This window comes from Camellia sinensis, chromosome 2 (assembly GCF_055761805.1).
Source record: "Camellia sinensis isolate YWXY chromosome 2, ASM5576180v1, whole genome shotgun sequence".
In the NCBI taxonomy this organism is placed as follows: domain Eukaryota; kingdom Viridiplantae; phylum Streptophyta; class Magnoliopsida; order Ericales; family Theaceae; genus Camellia; species Camellia sinensis.
The window spans coordinates 75,164,847-75,183,801 of NC_138962.1; the positions used below are offsets into that span (position 1 = coordinate 75,164,847).

Genomic DNA, 18,955 nt, shown 5'->3' on the forward strand with positions numbered 1-18,955 from the left:
TCCATATTTTATGTTGTTTCTCTTAAAGAAGTGTGTACCCACAATTAAGGTGATAATTTTTTACAATACACATTAACACACAAAGTTCAATAAATTTGTTTTGTTAGTGTCAAAGTTGTGTAATGTGAATTTGACATGAATAATACCTCTGAAGCTGCTGGTGTAGTTTTGTTTTGGGCAGTTATGAGTTATTCATGTGGCAGTTTTGTTTTGGGACATTGTTTCTATTTGTTTTTATTGGAAGTTTTGTTTTGGGACACTGTTATGAAAATATTAATCAATCTCAGGAGCCAATTATGAGCTATTTTATGAGGCAGTTTTGTTTTGGGACAATGGTATGATATGAAATATTAATCTACCTATTTGTAAAGATTGAGTCTTATATATTCAATAATGCCATGAGAAAGTGGTTTGTATATATATATATATTTTCTTATCTATTTGATTATTGTTGCTGTTATTTCAACATCTACTTTGTTGATTGGGGCTTTTTCAGTATTTTCTAAAATTTAAATTCGATTAAAAAAACACTCAAAATACCTTATCACTCTTTGATTTAGATTCATATCAAGTTGAGTTTTTCTATTTTTATAATTTACTGAACAGGAGACCCCTTTTACAAATCCAAATTGCCAATTACTGTATTTGCTGACATGAAAGCCTCATTTATTTACCAGATTGACGTTCAAGTCCCGCCGCTTCAGTTTGCAAAGATGTTCTTGGGATATGATTGGGGAATTTATTTTTGAAAAAAAATTGAATACGCATTTGAGTTTGTCATTGAATTGCTTTATATCAAATGAAACTTTTACTTAAATCTGATTTAAAGATTCTGTCATCATTGGAGATGATTTTTTTATTTTTTTTCAAAATTGTAAGATATTAGTTTGTTAGTAAAATTAAATTAAAACTAAAGGGATCGTCGCTGTTCTATCAGTTTGAACACCTGACTTTCTACTTACCATATCTTAAGGTTAGGCTACAAGACCACTGGCCCAAACCCAAGATCCATTGGAGAGGACTTTAGTCATAAGTTTTTTTGAGTTATTTTTACGGATATTATCACTGTAAATGTAAATGACACCATATGCTTATTAACGGATTAAATAGGTTGTATATGTAATAAACAATTTGTGCTTGTTAATTGTGTAATGGGAAAACCAATTTTTTCTGTTTAAAAAAAAAAGGAGAAATTAACAAAATATAATTGTTGAATTGAAATCTTCCATAATTTTCACAGTTTTTGGGACTATTTTCTTGGGTTAATTAGTTTATCGTTGTTATATTGTAATAGTTATTTTAATAACCACTATACAAATAGCTTGGACACAAAGGGGATGTAGCTCAGATGGTAGAGCGCTCGCTTAGCATGCGAGAGGTACGGGGATCGATACCCCGCATCTCCATTGGTGTGGGGGGATTTTTTTTTAAGTAAAAAATCATAAAAAAATAAAAAAATCAGTACAAAATGATGTGATGACTTTGATTTTATCACTTCAAATCAATAAGTCCATTAAGGTGGATTATATTTTAAAAAAAGTCACTGCCACACTATTCTAATCAATAATTCTGAAAAAAATAAAACAAAATAAAAATCTTTTTTTTTATTTACCATGAGAAACAGAAGGGAGTATATTTTAGATTGTAGTGTCAAAAAAAGGGCAAACAAACTACAAGTTTGGTGACTTAAAACCAACTACTTCCACTCTGTTTTAGTCCATATGTCTCTCAACCATACTCTCCTCTCCTCGACTTCATTCTGCTTTATTACTCCATAGTAGTTACAACTGCATCCCCTCTTTTTCATTTAAAAATTATTTGAAAAAAATAAAAAAATATTTGTCCAAAGCCAAATTGATTTTGCATTTGAACATGGCATGCCATGTTATATAGCATCAACCACAATTCATCACAAATGCTATACAAATCTTCTTGTTCATTATTAATTTCATTGCATTACTCATAGCCCACTCATTTTTTATGCCAAACCGTAAAGCTTATTTACCATTTTAGTTTGGTTAATTTTTTATCGGGCACTAAAATACTAATTTCAGTATAAAACAAGTGTTGTTTGCTCTCTTTATAATCATAAATTCTGTTTTTTTGTTGCAGTTTTTGTAAATGGCAGCAACCTTAGCCTCATCAAAATCCAAGTCTTTCGTCGTCTTTCTTCTGATCACAGTTGCTTCATTTTCAGGTTATTACCATAGCTTTTCTCCTCCTCTCTTTTTTCGAGTTTCCATCTTATTCTTTTTTAAAACTTACATGAGGGTTCTGTGGAATCATGAGTAGCACTTGCAGATAATGGTCCAGCGCAAATTCTTACAAATGCCTTGTTGTGCTTCAACAATAAGTTTGTGAGTCAGACTTATTAAATTTTTAAGCTAAACTTAAACAACCTCCTACTCTACTCGTTTACAGCCCTAACAGTTGCTCTTGGGGGGTTATTGTTGTTACGAGTTTTATGTTTAAAATTTGTTTTTTCTTTTGAATGTGACATAATGCAGATTTACAATAGATGTAATGAGGCATACAGATTGAACCAGAGTGGAGATCTAAATGTTCCTCCTGAGGCAACAGATCAATTTTGCAATGGGGCTTGCCTATCTGAGACACAAGGCTTACTGAACTGCCTAGAAAACATATTTTCAAACTTCATGTTCTACAATAAGGCCACAATTGGAGACATAAGAGGCACACTCAGAGGTGGTTGCAGTTACACTAATCAAAGAGGTGTGTATAACATTTACCATATTGTATATATCCTAAATTTATCTTCATCCTTCAATGATCCATCTAAGCTGACATTCTTGTATTGATTGGCACATATTTAGTTGCGTTGTAATGACAAGCTGTTTATCTTTAGCCATTGGGAAATGGAGTTTTCTTTTTACTGTCATAGGGATGTTTTAATTTGCCGCGGGCAAAAAAATCAGTTTATTGGCTAAAAAAGTTGGCTCATTTGGCAAATTTATTTTTTGACCTCTGAAAAGTATTAGAAAAGTTAAAAAGTGAATGTACCAAACAAATTAGTTTTTTTTAGCATTCGCACTTTCTTTTGTAGACTTTTCTTTGGGAGTTGGTAAAAAAACTAGTTTATTGATTAAAAATAAGCTAAACAAAAAAGCTAATGCTAAAAAATTTATTTCATTTGGTTTATTTTTAACTTTATTTTCTAATAATTTTTTAATGCGACTAAAGTTGGCTTTTCAACGAGAAATATGATTGCCCAAACAACGAAGCTTTGAACAAAATAAGATTTCTTTAGTCAATAGGCTAGCTTTTTAGAGAAGTAAGCTAGTTTTCTAGCTAACTTCCACAGAAGCGGGAGAGACGTCAAGAGAAGGAATAGAATTTGAGATATTGGTTTAGATCAGGATTTGAGTTTAATTTTTGGAGGGAAAAAATGAAGAGAAAAGTAAAAAAAACTTGCCTCATTTTCCTCAACAAATCTCTACTGCAAATCATTAATCCAAACAATGGATTCATAAAACCTTTGGCCTCACTCACTTGTTGTAACTTGTTTGTAGGGAACTTCAACGTGGGAGATTATATGCAAAGCGAAACAAGCAACTCACTTATGCTTCACAAACCCAATGAATTACAAGCCTTGGTGTTGATCTCTGGATGTTTATTATTGCTCTTTTTGTAAAACCATCATCACAACTATACATATGTCCAGACCAGCATGAATTAAATAGGCTTCCATCAATTTTGTGTTATAAATTTTACAAAAAACATATATAGTCAATGACCACAGATGCATTTAAGAATGGGAATCAATGTTCTATGGTATTGATCTTCAACTTCTTCGGCAAAAATATGCTTCATTATGTCTTGCAAATAATTGTATGAGAGTTCAGTTTTTTGTACTAGTAAATGCAACCAGGTTCTGAGACTGAGTAAACACACTGAAATAAGAGAGAGAGAGAGAGAGAGAAATTAAAACTGATTATTTATATATTAGTAAAACTTTATAATACCAAACAACCTCCAAACTGTTAGGATCAAACACACCCAGAAATATATCTCACACACACAGGGAACACAATATTTACGTGGTTCGGCCCAATGCCTACATCCACGGACAGAAATGAGAAGTTTTCACTAAAATGGAGCAAAATACAAAATACAGAGGAGGAGATGAAACTCACTCAACTCACAGCTCTCACTCTCTAATTTCTGATCTGTATCTCATCCTCTCCCTCCCGTCTCTATTTATACACAAAGGAGTAGGTGGGAGAGCCTTCATTCTTGACTTGGGTAGCCTCCATTCTTGACCTTTGCTATGGTTGGTGGCCACCAAGCTTGACTTGGTTGGTTGTCTTCCTTTGTTGACATGAGGATCACCCCTTTCACATGGGGTGACCTTCAACAATCACCCCCTCAGCCCATGTGAGGTGAAAAACCTGCTGCCAAGGTATCAAGCACCCCCTGATTGGATGCCCTGCACCCCCTGCTCGGGATACCCTTGCATTACCGTGCAGCTTCTTGCATGATGAAACACGGGAGCAACTAGAAAACTTCAGAGTTTGACACATCAACATCTTCAATTTTCCTTGCTCGGAGCTTATTTCTGAACAACCAGCCTTTGCTTTCTGCACTTCAGAACAACTTCCCAGCGATTTCATACGCCCGTTGTCTGTGCTGCAATCCCTGATGTTCGGTTCTGTCTCACTTGTACGTCCGTTCTGATGTTTGACAGTTAGCCCTTCTGCCAAGGCACCTTCCACCGGTCTGTACAAGTTACCACTATGCAACTCCGTGCATAGTGCTTGCACCCCCTTATTGGAGTGCATTGCAAAGCTCACTTTGCGACTTGAAATTGCATCCCTCTCTTGCATCTTTTGAGAGGTTGCAAAATGTCTTTAACACGGGAGCAAAAGAAACTCTCTTCTTCACTGGCATAGTTTCTACAGACTTGGTTTCTTTGCTCTGAACTTTCTTCAAGATTGGCTTCACTGGCTCAGATCTGTGCACCTTTGAACTGCCTCCTTGCGTTCCCGTGCACCGTTTTCGCCATTCCTGATGAAAGCCTTGCTCAATCATACGCTTTGGTTGCGTATGTTCTCTCTTTGTACCCTTTGACTGGCATTTGACAACACTCATCTTTGTCAAAGCTTCTCCTTCCAGTCTATACAGTTTGTTGCACAATTTGCCTTGCAACATTTCTCTATCACCTCTGCGTACATGAAGAACCCCGCCACTAGATGAGAAACAATTTCCTTTTAGATCTAGCATACTCAGGGAGATTAGATTCCTCCGTACTCCTGGCACATGTCGGACCTCAGATAAAATTACTTTTCTTCCATCCTTAGTAAGGAATCGCACTGTCCCTATGCCGACAACTCTATTCACTGTGTTGTTGGCCATCCGGATAGTGCTACCGCTGACTCTTCGATAAGTGGAGAAAAGCTTCTTATCCGCACATATGTGGAACGTACACCCTGAATCCAAAATCCAGCCGGGTGTCTCCAACTCTGACGAGATTGTAAGCAACACCTCTTCATCGTCAGAGGAATGCACTGCAACTGCTGTAGTTGAGGGACCTCCGTGTCCCTTAGCCTTCTCTTTGGCTTGTCTGTCCGCCTTTTTCTCTGGGCAATCTCTTATTACGTGATCCTCTTGATCACAGTAAAAACACCTCCTCGTGTTGTCCTGTCTGAACTGTGAACGCCCTCTGCTTTTACTTCTTCCTCTACCTCTGCCCCTTTCTCTATCTCTGCCTCTACTTTCTGTGACAAGGGCATGGGACTGCTCTCCTTCCATCTCTTTCTTCCTTGCCTCCTCGTTGAATAAGGCGTCTGTGACCATTCCCATGGTCAGCTTCCCTTCGGGTGCAGAATTACTGAGAGAAACCACCAACGTCTCCCAGCTATCTGGTAAGGAACTGAGTAATAATAATGCTTGCATCTCATCCTCCAACTCCATTTTGATTGATGCAAGCTGGTTCACAAGGCTGTGGAATTCACTGGTGTGTTCAGCAACAGACACACCATTCTTCAGCTTTAAGTTTATAAGCCTTCTCATTATCAAGGCTTTGTTCCGTGCGGTCTTGGATTGGTACATGCCCTCCAATTTCATCCATAGGGCATAGGCGTCTGTCTCTTGGGCAACATGGTGGAACACACTGTGGTCAATCCACTGTCTGATTTGACCGACAGTCTTCCGGTTGGTTTTTATCCAGTCCACATCCTTGTCTCCATCTGGTTTGACCCCCTTTAGCGCTATAGGGTCAAACAAATCTCTACAATACAGGACGTCCTCCATCCGCGGCTTCCATATCGCATAATTAGAAGCGTTCAACCGAATCATCGGCCCTGAAGCTGATGTGGATTCCTCCATCATCCAGAAAGTAATCTCTGTTTGAAAAACAGGCTTTGCTGTGAAGTCCGGACTACTCAAATTAGCCGGAAAAACACTTCGGATTGCCAAAATAAAAACTTCGAATTTTTGAAAACCTTATTTGCAAAATCTAACCGTACGGATGTGTCCGAAATATTCCAAATAGTTTGAAAACACTATTGGCTCACCCAAATCGGACCTCAAATGGCTTAGATCAAGCCAAAACAATTTTAACGGTTCAGATCGGCAGAATCTGGTGCGCCTGAGAAGCACCGGATTTTTCTCTGTTCGGCTGGCGTCTGGCTGACGTGAGCGGCTCAGTCAGCGGCTCGGGCTCGGTCAACGCGGCTCCGGCTCGAGCGGCTTGGTGCGCGCGCGTGCAGCGCGTGTCGCGCGTGAGATTACGCGTCGTCTACCTCTGAAAGCGCGTGAGGCGCGTGCATGCGCGTGAACTCACGCGTCTTCTACCTCTGAAAGCGCGTGCGGCGCGTGACGCGACTGGGATTCACGCGCCAACTTCTAGGGGCGCGTGAGAGCGCGTCTGGCCTCTGTTGGGTGTTTGTTTTATGTTTCTGGACTCCTCTCGTCGAGCCCTTGCTCCTGGTATGCTCAAAATCTGATTTCGAGCAATACGATTTCTGGGCAGTTTCGGAACAACACTCCGTTTTTCCGCAAAACGCACAACACCGGCTCTGATACCACTTGTTAGGATCAAACACACCCAGAAATATATCTCACACACACAGGGAACACAATATTTACGTGGTTCGGCCCAATGCCTACATCCACGGACAGAAATGAGAAGTTTTCACTAAAATGGAGCAAAATACAAAATACAGAGGAGGAGATGAAACTCACTCAACTCACAGCTCTCACTCTCTAATTTCTGATCTGTATCTCATCCTCTCCCTCCCGTCTCTATTTATACACAAAGGAGTAGGTGGGAGAGCCTTCATTCTTGACTTGGGTAGCCTCCATTCTTGACCTTTGCTATGGTTGGTGGCCACCAAGCTTGACTTGGTTGGTTGTCTTCCTTTGTTGACATGAGGATCACCCCTTTCACATGGGGTGACCTTCAACACAAACAGGCATAACCAAAAACCAAATGACATTTCATCCACATCCATTACTCCATAACCATAAAAAAGCCAAAACAAATTAAAGTTCCATGTTTTATTGGACCCTCCAAAATAGTACTAGATATATATTAGACCCTCCATAATAGTACTAAGGATCCATCTTTTTAATTGAAAGATCCAGATCCAGATCCACAACCACAACCACAATAACCACCGCCACCAACACGGCCAACGCTGGAACCAACATTAACTTTGACAGGCTCTTCTTTCTTCACCTCAGCCTTAGGAGATATTGCAACTACACTTTCTCTACCATAAACACTAACTTTGCCATCGTCAACTAAGGCTTCTTTCTTGATGGTCTCTGCTAACATGGCATCTTCTTTCTTTGGGGTAGTTGTTTTCACACATACATTGCTCCTTCCAGAATAGCAGCTCTTCCTCTCCATTGGTAATCTTTCTTCTCACAAGCTTCCAAAACTAACTCAGCCAATTGGGACAATGTGTCACAAATTAATCTTATGCTGACTGACTATGGACCTATCTATGGTACTTTCTAAGCTATTTATAGGAGTTGATGATGAGGCTGCTCATATTCTTTGTCATTAATTCTGTCTTTCATGAGCCCCTGTGCACTGCACCATTAATTTAAGTGCAATGTACTTTATGATGAGGCTGCTCAGATTCTTTCTCATTAATTCTACTTATGCGTCTTTCAACCCCTATGCACTGCACCATTAATATAAGTGCAATGTACTTTACCAAGTGCAGTGCAGGCTCTCTTGCATACAGTCCAGTCGCAGCCATCCCTATCAGATAGAGTAATTCTACACAAACATAGAACAGCAATGATAGAGACCACTAAAAGTGGTGCTCTAAAGCAACCACTAATGATGTGGCATCCACTTTAAAAAAAAAAAAAAAAAAAAAGAAGGAAAATGAGTGGGAGTACTAATTAATGCTACCACTAATGATGTGGTAGTAGGTCCCACCATGAATGATTTGATGTTTTGGCCTTGGTGTTGTATTTTTTTTCTTTTTTTATTGAGTGTCATGTCATTAGTGATCTTTTTAGAGCTCTAAAATTAGTGATCTCTATCATTATTGAAAAAAAAAAACCACAACAACACTGCCACATCATTAGTTGTGGCACTAATTAGTGCTCTCACTCATTTTCTAACATAGAATTCATACAAAATTTTTAACAAGAATGATGTGTAGTGATTCTATTTACACACCATTTTTAAAAAAATATATATTTTTTGATTTCACTCATCGAGTTTTTATCAAACAAGTTCAATATTGGATATAAAATTATGCATAAAAAAATAGAAATAAAAAAACTAAGAAATTTTGCAATTTTTGTGCCTAAGAAACTACAAAATTTCAGTTTCATATTGCAAAATTTCACAGTTTATATAATGTGAAATTTTGGAGTGTCTCAAACTGAATTTTGCAGCTTTTAGAGAACTCATTTTTCACAAATTCTGTAAAATTTCACAAATTCTGAATTTTGCAGCTGTTAGAAAACTCATTTTTCACAAATTCTGTAAAATTTCACATTTTGGAGTTTCTCAAACTGTAAAATTTATGAAAAATGAGTTTTCTAAAAGCTACAAAATTGTAAAATTTCACAATTTCTTTTCAAAAACTGTAAGTTTTTTTTTATAATTATATAAAAAAAAAAACCACCTTTTTTCTTTTTCAAAATTTTATACTGAATATTGTTTGATAAAACTTATTGATTAAATTTCCAAAAAACAAATTTAACGAAAAATGGAGGTATATAAGGAAAGTTATAAAATTCCAAAAGTTAAAACAAAAAGAACCCCCTAACATGTCATTTAAGTTTATGTGCTCATTTCACGTTTTAATAAAATAAGGACATCCCGATCAAATGAAAAAAATAAGAATATCTCGATCAAATGATAATGCATGAGTTTATAAGACGATAAATATTTTCAGGTTATTACCATAGCTTTTCTCCTCTTCTCTCTTTTTTCTAGTTTCCATCTTCTTTCTTAAAACTTACATGAGGGTTCTATGGAATCATGAGCAGCACTTGCAGATAATGGTCCGGCGCAAATTCTTACAAATGCCTTGTTGTGCTTCAACAATAAGTTTGTGAGTCAGACTTATTAAATTTTTAAGCCAAACTTAAACAACCTCCTACTTGGCTCGTTTACAGCCCTAACAGTTGCTCTTGGGGGATTATTGCTGTTACGAGTTTTATGTTTAAAATTTGTTTTTTCTTTGAATGTGACATAATGCAGATTTACAATAGATGTAATGAGGCAAACAGATTGAACCAGAGTGGAGATCTAAATGTTCCTCCTGAGGCAACAGATCAATGTTGCAATGGGGCTTGCCTATCTGAGACACAAGACTTACTGAACTGCTTAGAAAACATATTTTCAAACTTCATGTTCTACAATAAGGCCACAATTGGAGACATAAGAGGCACACTCAGAGGTGGTTGCAGTTACACTAATCAAAGAGGTATGTATAACATTTACCATATTGTACATATCCTAAATTTATCTTCATCCTTCAATGATCCATGTAAGCTGACATTCTTATATTGATTGGCACACATTTAGTTGCGCTGTAATGATTTCGCTGGATTAATTCATTTGCCTCTGGCTAAAAAATCAGTTTATTGGCTAAAAAAGTTGGCTCATTTGGCAAATTTATTTTTTGACCACTCTGAAAACTATTAGAAAAGTTAAAAATATACCAAACAAATTAGCTTTTTTAGCATTCACACTTTTGTTTGTAGACTTTTCTTTGGGAGTTGGTAAAAAAGCTAGTTTATTGATTAAAAATAAGCTGAACAAAAAAGTTAATGCTAAAAAATTTAATTCATTTGGTTTATTTTTAACTTTTTTCTAATAATTTTTTAAAGCGACTGAAGTTGGCTTTTCAACGAGAAATATGATTGCCCAAACAACAAAACTTTTACCAAAATAACATTTCTTTAGTCAATATGCTAGTTTTTTAGAGATTGCGAAAGAAAGCGTATTTTTAACCAATAAGCTAGTTTTCTAGCTAACTTCCAAAGAAGCGAGAGAGACATCAAGAGAAGGAACAGAATTTGACATATTGGTTTAGATCAAGGATTTGAGTGTAATTTTTGGAGGGAAAAAAATGAAGAGAAAAGTGACAAAAACTAGCTTCATTTTTTTCGCTCTTCATTTTCCTCAAAAAATCTCTACTGCAAATCATTAATCCAAACAATGGATTCATAAAACCTTTGGCCTCGCTTGTAACTTGTTTGTAGGGAACTTCAACGTGGGAGACTATATGCAAAGCGAAACAAGCAACTCACTTATGCTTCACAAACCCAATGTATTACATGCCTTGGTGTTGATATTATTGCTTTTTTTGTAAAACCATCATCACAACTATACATATGTCCAGACCAGCATGAACTAAATAGGCTTCCATCAATTTTGTATTATTATAAATTTTACAAAAAACGTATGTAGTCAATGACCACAGATGCATTTAAGAATGGGAATCAATGTTCTATGGTATTGATCTTCAACTTCTTCGGCAAAAATATGCTTCATTATTATGTCTTGCAAATAATTGTATGAGAGTTCGTTTTTTGTACTGGTAACAGCAACCAGGTTCTGAGACTGAGTAAACACACTGACATGAGAGAGAGAGAGAGAGAGAGAGAGAGAGAGAGAGAGAGAGAGAGAGAGAGAGAGAGAGAGAGAGAGAGAGAGATTAAAACTGATTATTTATATATTAGTAAAACTTTATAATACCAAACAACCTCCAAACAGGCATAACCAAAAACCAAATGACATTTCATCCACATCCATTACTCCATAACCATAAAAAAGCCAAAACAAATTAAAGTTCCATGTTTTATTGGACCCTCCAAAATAGTACTAGATATATATTAGACCCTCCATAATAGTACTAAGGATCCATCTTTTTAATTGAAAGATCCAGATCCAGATCCACAACCACAACCACAATAACCACCACCACCAACACGGCCAACGCTGGAACCAACATTAACTTGGACAGGCTCTTCTTTCTTCACCTCAGCCTTAGGAGATATTGCAACTACACTTTCTCTACCACAGACACTAACTTTGCCATCGTCAACTAAGGCTTCTTTCTTGATGGTCTCTGCCAACTTGACATCTTTCTTTGGGGTAGTTGTTTTCACACATACATTGCTTCTTCCAGAATAGCAGCTCTTCTTCTCCATTGGTGATCTTTCTTCTCGCAAGCTTCCAAAACTAACTCAGCCAATTGGGATAATTAATCTTATGCTGACTGACTATGGATCTATCTATGGTACTTTCTAAGCTATTTATAGGAGTTGATGATGAGGCTGCTCATATTCTGTCATTAATTCTCTGTCTTTCATGAGCCCCTATGCGCTGCACCATTAATTTAAGTGCAATGCACTTTATGATGAGGCTGCTCGTATCCTTTCTCATTAATTCTATTTATGTGTCTTTCAATCCCTATGCACTGCACCATTAATATAAGTGCAATGTACTTTACCAAATGCAGTGCAGGCTCTCTTGTATACAGTCCAGTTGCGGCCACCCCTATCAGATAGAGTAATTCTACACAAACATAGAATACATACAAAATTTTTAACAAGAATGATGTGGAGTGATTCTATTTACACAACATTTTTAAAAAAAAAAATATTTTTTGAATTCACTCATTGAGTATTACTATTATCAAACAAGTTCAACATTGGACCCTGTTTGGTACAGCTTAATTTCAGCTTATTTCAGCTTTCAGCTTAATTTAAGCTATTTTGATGTGTTTGGTTTAGCTTATAGCTTATAGCTTATAGCTTTGTGGAAGTCAGAAAACAGCTTATTCTTTAAGTGGGGCAGGAGATGCTTTAAGAATAAGCTGGAAATCAGCTTAAGCTGAAAGTTATAAGCTATAAGCTGTTTAGGTATAAGCTATAAGCACTTTCCCACAGCTCTACCAAACAGGGCCAAAATTATGCATAAAAATAAAAATAAAAAACTAACAAATTTTGCAATTTTTGTGCCTGAGAAACTATAAAATTTCAGTTTTACATTGCAAAATTTCACAGTTTATATCAAACTGAATTTTGCAGCTTTTAGAAAGCTCATTTTTCACAAATTCTGTGCAGAATTGTAAAATTTCAAAATTTCTCTTCAAAAATTGTAACATTTCACAACTTTTATACGTAAACCAAAAATTATATGTAACTACAAAATTAAATAGTTTTTTTTTTTAAATTGTTAAAAAAAAAAAAAACCACCTTTTTTCTTTTTCAAAATTTTATATTGAATATTGTGTGATAAAACTTATTGAATAAGTTTCCAAAATACAAATCTAATGAAAAATGGCGGAATAGAACGGTAGTTATAAAATTTCAAAAGTTAAAACAAAAAGAACCCCCTAACATGTCATTTAAGTCTATGCACTCATTTCACGTTTTAATAAAATAAGGACATCTCGATCAAATGAAAAAAATAAGGATATCTCGATCAAATGATAATGCATGAGAGTTTATGAGATGAGAAATATTTTTGTGGAACTTAATCTACTACTATATTTTTCTTTGTTATAACAATGTGAACAAAAATACAGAAAAAAAAAAAAAAAAAAAAAACAAACAAACAAACAAACAGAAGAGAAGCTATTCAAAACTCTTGCAAACAACCAACCATTCCAAAGGAAACGAAACAAGACATTTTCATCCACATGTTGTTTCTCATAATTCCCCTATCGAATGCTGATTTTCATAATGGACAACTGGTATGGTGTTTTCAAAATCAATATTTCATCAATCAAGAATAGCTCCGTTATGTCAAATTTTAGCAACATATCCAGTAAGAAGAAATGTTAAAAAATTGGAAACGATTCGTGCCACCAGTAAAGCCCATTACAACAGCCTAGTAAATATTTTCAGTACTATTTGTTACATTCAAAATGAATGCTTAAAACTACAAGTAACCCTTTTCAACAGGGTTCAGGAGGTCTCTGCCTATTACTTTCATCTGAATGGTAATTTAGATAGTCAACTCATTTACAAAGGAAACTACTTTTTCATTAGGATAAGCCTCTCAAGATTAGTTGGGCAAATCAAGGTCATCTCGTTAAGGAAGAGCTATTGTGTTGACGGCAAGCATGATCACTTTTTGGATGAACAGAAACCCCAAATCCCATCGAAGCTGCAACATCAGGGTCTACCTCAGTTTCCTCCTCTGCTGTCTTCTCTTTCTGATTCACATAACATACATAACAGATCAACAATCATGAAATAGTACGGTGAATGTAAGTATCATATCAACCAGCTTGTTTGGTTATAGTTTTTAAAAAATGATTTTTAAAAATTTTATTTTTTATTTTTTATATTTTTATGTTTTTAATGAATTTTTTTAATATTTTAAGTAATTTTTTTTTTAATTTTTAGACGTACTTAACATAAATACACATAAAAAGTATAATATTTGTGAAAAAAATCTTTAAAAAATACATTAAATACCAAAAAATACAAATTAAATACGAAAATTCAATATATTTTTCGTATTTTTATATATTTATTAATTTTTAAAAATATTTTATTATTTAAATACATCTTATATCTAAAAAAATAAAAAAAAATTACTTTAAATTTTATAAATATTTATTAAAAATAAAAAATATAATTTTTAAAAAATTAAATTGAGAAAATCGAAATCAAACATACAGGAATTTCTTTTCTTCGTTTATTAATGTGTATCCATATATATATATTTTTTTGATAACTGAGTCAGCACCCTTTCGGAGTGACGCACTTCAACTAATCTTGAGGAGCAAGAATTCTCTAGACTTTTTTTTTCTTAAAGTTTTCTAGAGTGGTGCATTGTGTGGTTGAGATTTAATGACAAGTCACATCAATTTTTAAGTATTAAGGGCTATTTTGGAAACTTGGCTAAAAGCCACCTTTTTTGGTTAGTAGCAAAAGTCAAAAGTTGGCTTTTTTGGCTTTTTTTTCATTTGACAAGTTGGTTTTTAGCCAACGGTGAAATTACAATTTTACCTCTCATGGGTCACAATGTGTTACATAGGTTTAGTTGTAAATATTTTAAATAAATAGGGGTAGTTTAGTCATTTTATTATGATTTGACATCATAAACAAATATTAATCAAAAAAGTCAAAAGTCACTTTTTATCAACTTCCCAAATCATTTGTCTAAAAAAACCAAAAACTTAGTTAAAAGCCAAAAAGTCACTTTTTACCATTTTCCCAAAACAACCCTAAATCTCAATTACATAATACACCACTTTAAGAAAAAAATATTTTAAAAGATCCTTGGTGAATCTCGAGACCTTCGGCCGATCGACTGGGCAAAAGACGCAGTGCCTGCCAATAGTCAGCTGGGATTGGAATTCGATGATATAGCCACACAAATATGTTATTCTGATTAGCCGTATATGTGGAACTAAGCTTCTTCTCTTTCTTTCTTTTTCTACGTTGCCGCTTCCCTCCGCCGTCTTCCTCATCTGTCCTCAGCCGTCGACGCCATCCTTCTACTCCATCGTAGCTCTCCGCCGTCGACGACCGCCATAGCTCGCCGGGAACTCTGGCTGTCCTCTGTCTGTCGCTCTCTATCTTCGGCTGTATCTCTGTCCGTCGCTCTCATCAATCTTCGTCTGCGTGTCTGTGTCTCCCTCGTCTGTCCTCAGCTCCTCTGTCGCTCTCTATCTTCGGCTGTGTCTCTGTCTCGCACGTAATCTGGATCTGCGGTTTATGAGGTAAAAAATCAATTTCATTAACTTCCTATAAAAAATCAGATCCATATTTTGTGAAAAAACAAATCTGAAATTTGAATAGTGGACTTCACATATGACTAATCTGAAATTTGAACAGTGAAAAAAATATGGAACTGATTTTCAGTAACTTCATTAACTTCCCTAAAAAATCAGCTCCATCCTACACCAATGCAAAATTTGTCATTTTGGGCATTCCCTAAGAATCAGTTCCATATATGAGTAATCTGAAATATGAAATTTGACTCATTTTGGACATTCCCTAAAAATCAATATGAACACATATTATGTGATGAAGGGTTGGGGATAGTCACATAATCTGAAATTTGAATATGGTCACTTGGGGTTGGGATAGTCACATAAACTTAATTTGCTGATATTTGTTCAAATCAGTATTTGTCCTCAATTTGGGCATTGTGTTAGGGAACTGATTCACTGTGTTTGTTTGGACATTGTGTTATATAATCATTTTGAATGGAGGTTGCTTAATTGTTATATAATCAAATCAGTATTTTGTTTGGACATTGTTAGGGAACTGATATTTGTTTAATTGTTATTTAATTACGCAAAGTGGAAGAATGGAGGTTGATTCAAATGTTGGTGACAATCCTTCAATAAATATTGGCGAAGAAGTTGAAGAACCTAAGATGGGTATGTGTTTTAGCTCAAGGGAAGAGGTGTACACATTTTATGGCAAATATGCTAAGCATGTTGGATTTTCTATAGCTCATAGAGCACAACATTTTGGAGATGATGGGCAATTAAAAAACTTTGCAATTGAATGTTCTCGAGCGGGGGAGAGAAAAAAGAGATCAGAAGTCAACCCTCTGAAGCCATCTTTGTCCACAAAAATTGGTTGCAAAGCAAGAGTACGAGGTAGTGTACAAAAAGATGGGAGATATAAACTAACCACAGTTAACCTTGAGCATAATCATGATTTGATTCCCACCGACTCACATCATTTTGCAATGAATAAGAAAATTCTTACTCCTGTGAAGAGAAGATTAGAAATTAATGATCAAGTAGGGATTGGGGTGTCTAGTAATTTTCATTCAATGGTTATTGAAGCGGGGGGATACGAGTCATTAACATTTGATAAGCGAGATGCAAGGAATTACATTGAGAGAGGTAGAAGATTGAGACTTGGGGAAGGTGATGCCGAATCACTTCAAAGTTATTTTATGAGGATGCAAGCACATAGTGAGAGATTCTTTTATATGATTGATGTTGATGAGGAGTTTCGCATTAGAAACTTATTTTGGGCTGATGCAAGGTGTCGGGCGACTTATGAAGCATTTGGAGATGTCGTTTCATTTGACACAACTTATCTGACGAACAAATATGACATGCCATTTGCTCCATTTGTCGGAGTTAATCACCATGGACAGTCCATTTTGCTTGGTTGTGGATTGTTATCTAGTGAAGACACTAACACATTTGTTTGGCTATTCAAGTCGTGGTTAAGTTGCATGTCAAATCATCCTCCAAAAGCTATCATAACTGATCAGTGTAGAGCTATGCAAAGTGCTATAGAAATTGTCTTTCCACAAGCTCGACATCGATGGTGTTTATGGCATATCATGAAGAAAATTCCGGAGAAGTTGAAAGGATATGCTCAGTATGAAGCCATAAAGTTGGCTATGCAAAATGCAGTTTATGACTGTTTGACAAGAGCTGAATTTGAGAGTAAATGGGAAGAGATGCTTGCAACATTCAATCTTTATGATAATGAGTGGTTGGGGTTACTATATGATGAGCGGCATCGATGGGTACCTGTCTATGTTAAAGACATTTTTTGGGCCGGCATGTCAATTACACAACGAAGTGAAAGTATGAATGCATTTTTTGATGGATATGTAAACCCAAAGACTACATTGAAGCAATTTATTGAACAATATGACAATGCCTTGAGAAGTAAGGTAGAGAAAGAGAAGAAAGCAGACTTCAACTCTCGACACAAATTGTTTGATTGCCTAACTATATATGGTTTTGAGAAGCAATTCCAGCAAGCCTACACCAATGCAAAATTCAAAGAAGTTCAAGAAGAGTTGAAGAGATTAGTTTACTGTCAGCCGTTGTTTCTGAAAGAGGAGGGATCAATTTCTACTTATAATGTCCAAGAAGCGATGGTAGTTTGTGAGAAGATGAAGCATGTGGACTTTGTTGTGTATTTTAATTCAACTGAATGTGAAGTTCAATGTATGTGTAGGTTGTTTGAGTTTAGAGGCATTATGTGTGCTCACTCACTCGCTGTGCTTGTGAGAAGGTGCATAAATGAGGTGCCAAGTAAATACATTCTGCCGCGGTGGAGAAAAGATTTGGATAAAGAGTATGCATACATCAAAACCACATACACTGACTTTGGGAATGATTTCAATGCAAGTTGCTATGAGAGGATGAACAAAAAATTGATTGCTATTGTACAACTTGCTGGTAACTCTGAAGGCAAAACTAAAATTATAGACCTTGGGTTGGATGAAATCAAGGAGAGAGTCATGAAAGAAGAATCCGGTGATGGGAGTAATTTACCATGTTCTAGAAAAAGTCCGATTCGCACCAGTTCTACACAAGGAGCTACTAGTAGGAAGGTGAAAAGGCCATCATGTTACCAAACGAAAGATTACTAAAGTAGATCAAATTGTGAATCGGTTCAAGGCAACGGCAAAAAAAAAAACAAAAGCAAAGGTAAATTGTGTATTAACCTTTTTTTTTTTCTTACAAACTGTATTCAAGTATGTAAAAACAATTCATAAATTTTAATATTTAATTATTCTTCAAAAAATACAGGTGGCTAAGTTGCTTTGATTTGGAGCTCAAGCTAAAGCTACTGCATATACACCGTATTATCCTTATATGGTTGGCACGCAAAATAGTATATATGTACCGGTACGTGTTCGAAAGAGGACTTCACATCAATTACTTATTTTCACAAAATTTGTTCTTCTAACATGTACTTTTAATTGAATTGTCACAGGTGGCCAATGGTATTGGAGGCACGTCTCTTACTCCATCGGACTTTATAAGTGGCACACCGAGAAGTTTGATGAGTGCTCCAACTGAGATTTATGGTTCTACATCTCTAACCTCATCGATTTCTAATGCATGCACAGCAGGAAGCTTGTATATTACAGACATGTTTGACTAGTTTCGAAGTTTCGATGTATTCCAACAGTTTGTTTTTGAGATTGCAAATTATGTTGTCTATTAATCTGAGTTTGAAACTTTGTTTTTGAGATTGAAATTTATGTTGCAACTTTGTTATTGAGATTCAGCATGTGGATTTGTAAAACTTGTTGTGTACTAATTATTAATGAAGTTATGTTGTTATTATTATTTGTTATGTAATGAAAATGTTGCACTATTTACCATTGTTGTATGGTACCAGATTCACTATATTGAACAAAGTGTATTTAATAGTTTTCCTGTAATGAACAATGTTTATTTACAGTTATCTGTATTGAACAATGTTTATTGAACAGTTTCCATATATTCAACCATGTGTATTCAATAGTTTCCTTATATTTAACAATGTATATTCAATAGTTTCTTTGTATTGAACAATGTATATTCAATAGTTTCCCTGTATTCAACAAAAAGGTATTCGATAGTTTTCCTGTATTGAACAATATATATTCAATAGTTTCCCTGTATTCAACAATGTATATTCAATAGTTTCTCTGTACTGAACAATGTATATTCAATAGTTTCCCTGTATGCAACAAAAAGGTATTCGACAGTTTTCCTTTATTGAA

At 35.5% G+C, this 18,955-nt stretch overlaps 2 protein-coding genes and 1 non-coding gene across 5 annotated transcripts; all 3 read left to right on the forward strand.

Annotated features, from left to right (window-relative positions):
* The first annotated feature begins 1,333 nt into the window (after positions 1-1,333).
* Positions 1,334-1,406, forward strand: TRNAA-AGC (transfer RNA alanine (anticodon AGC)). The gene has a single exon. It is a non-coding gene; the product is annotated as a tRNA-Ala (tRNA).
* Positions 1,407-2,112: 706 nt separating this feature from the next.
* LOC114305518 (uncharacterized) lies at positions 2,113-3,773 on the forward strand. The gene is made up of 4 exons (XM_028250608.2): positions 2,113-2,197; positions 2,293-2,357; positions 2,508-2,733; positions 3,531-3,773. Exons 1-4 carry the CDS (start codon positions 2,122-2,124, stop codon positions 3,650-3,652), a joined length of 489 nt encoding a protein of 162 aa, XP_028106409.2. The 5' UTR covers positions 2,113-2,121; the 3' UTR covers positions 3,653-3,773.
* Positions 3,774-14,758: 10,985 nt separating this feature from the next.
* Positions 14,759-18,536, forward strand: LOC114305519 (protein FAR-RED IMPAIRED RESPONSE 1). 3 transcript variants are annotated; one of them, XM_082914851.1, is made up of 4 exons: positions 14,759-15,188; positions 15,775-17,888; positions 17,991-18,089; positions 18,178-18,536. In XM_082914851.1, exons 1-2 carry the CDS (start codon positions 15,184-15,186, stop codon positions 17,828-17,830), a joined length of 2,061 nt encoding a protein of 686 aa, XP_082770977.1. In that variant the 5' UTR covers positions 14,759-15,183; the 3' UTR covers positions 17,831-17,888; positions 17,991-18,089; positions 18,178-18,536. The 3 variants fall into 3 exon arrangements, 2 of the variants coding, with proteins under 2 accessions (XP_082770977.1, XP_082770978.1); XM_082914852.1 differs by having other exon boundaries at positions 14,767-15,188; positions 17,991-18,075; XR_014361126.1 differs by lacking the exon at positions 15,775-17,888 and having other exon boundaries at positions 15,050-15,188.
* Positions 18,537-18,955: the final 419 nt, after the last annotated feature.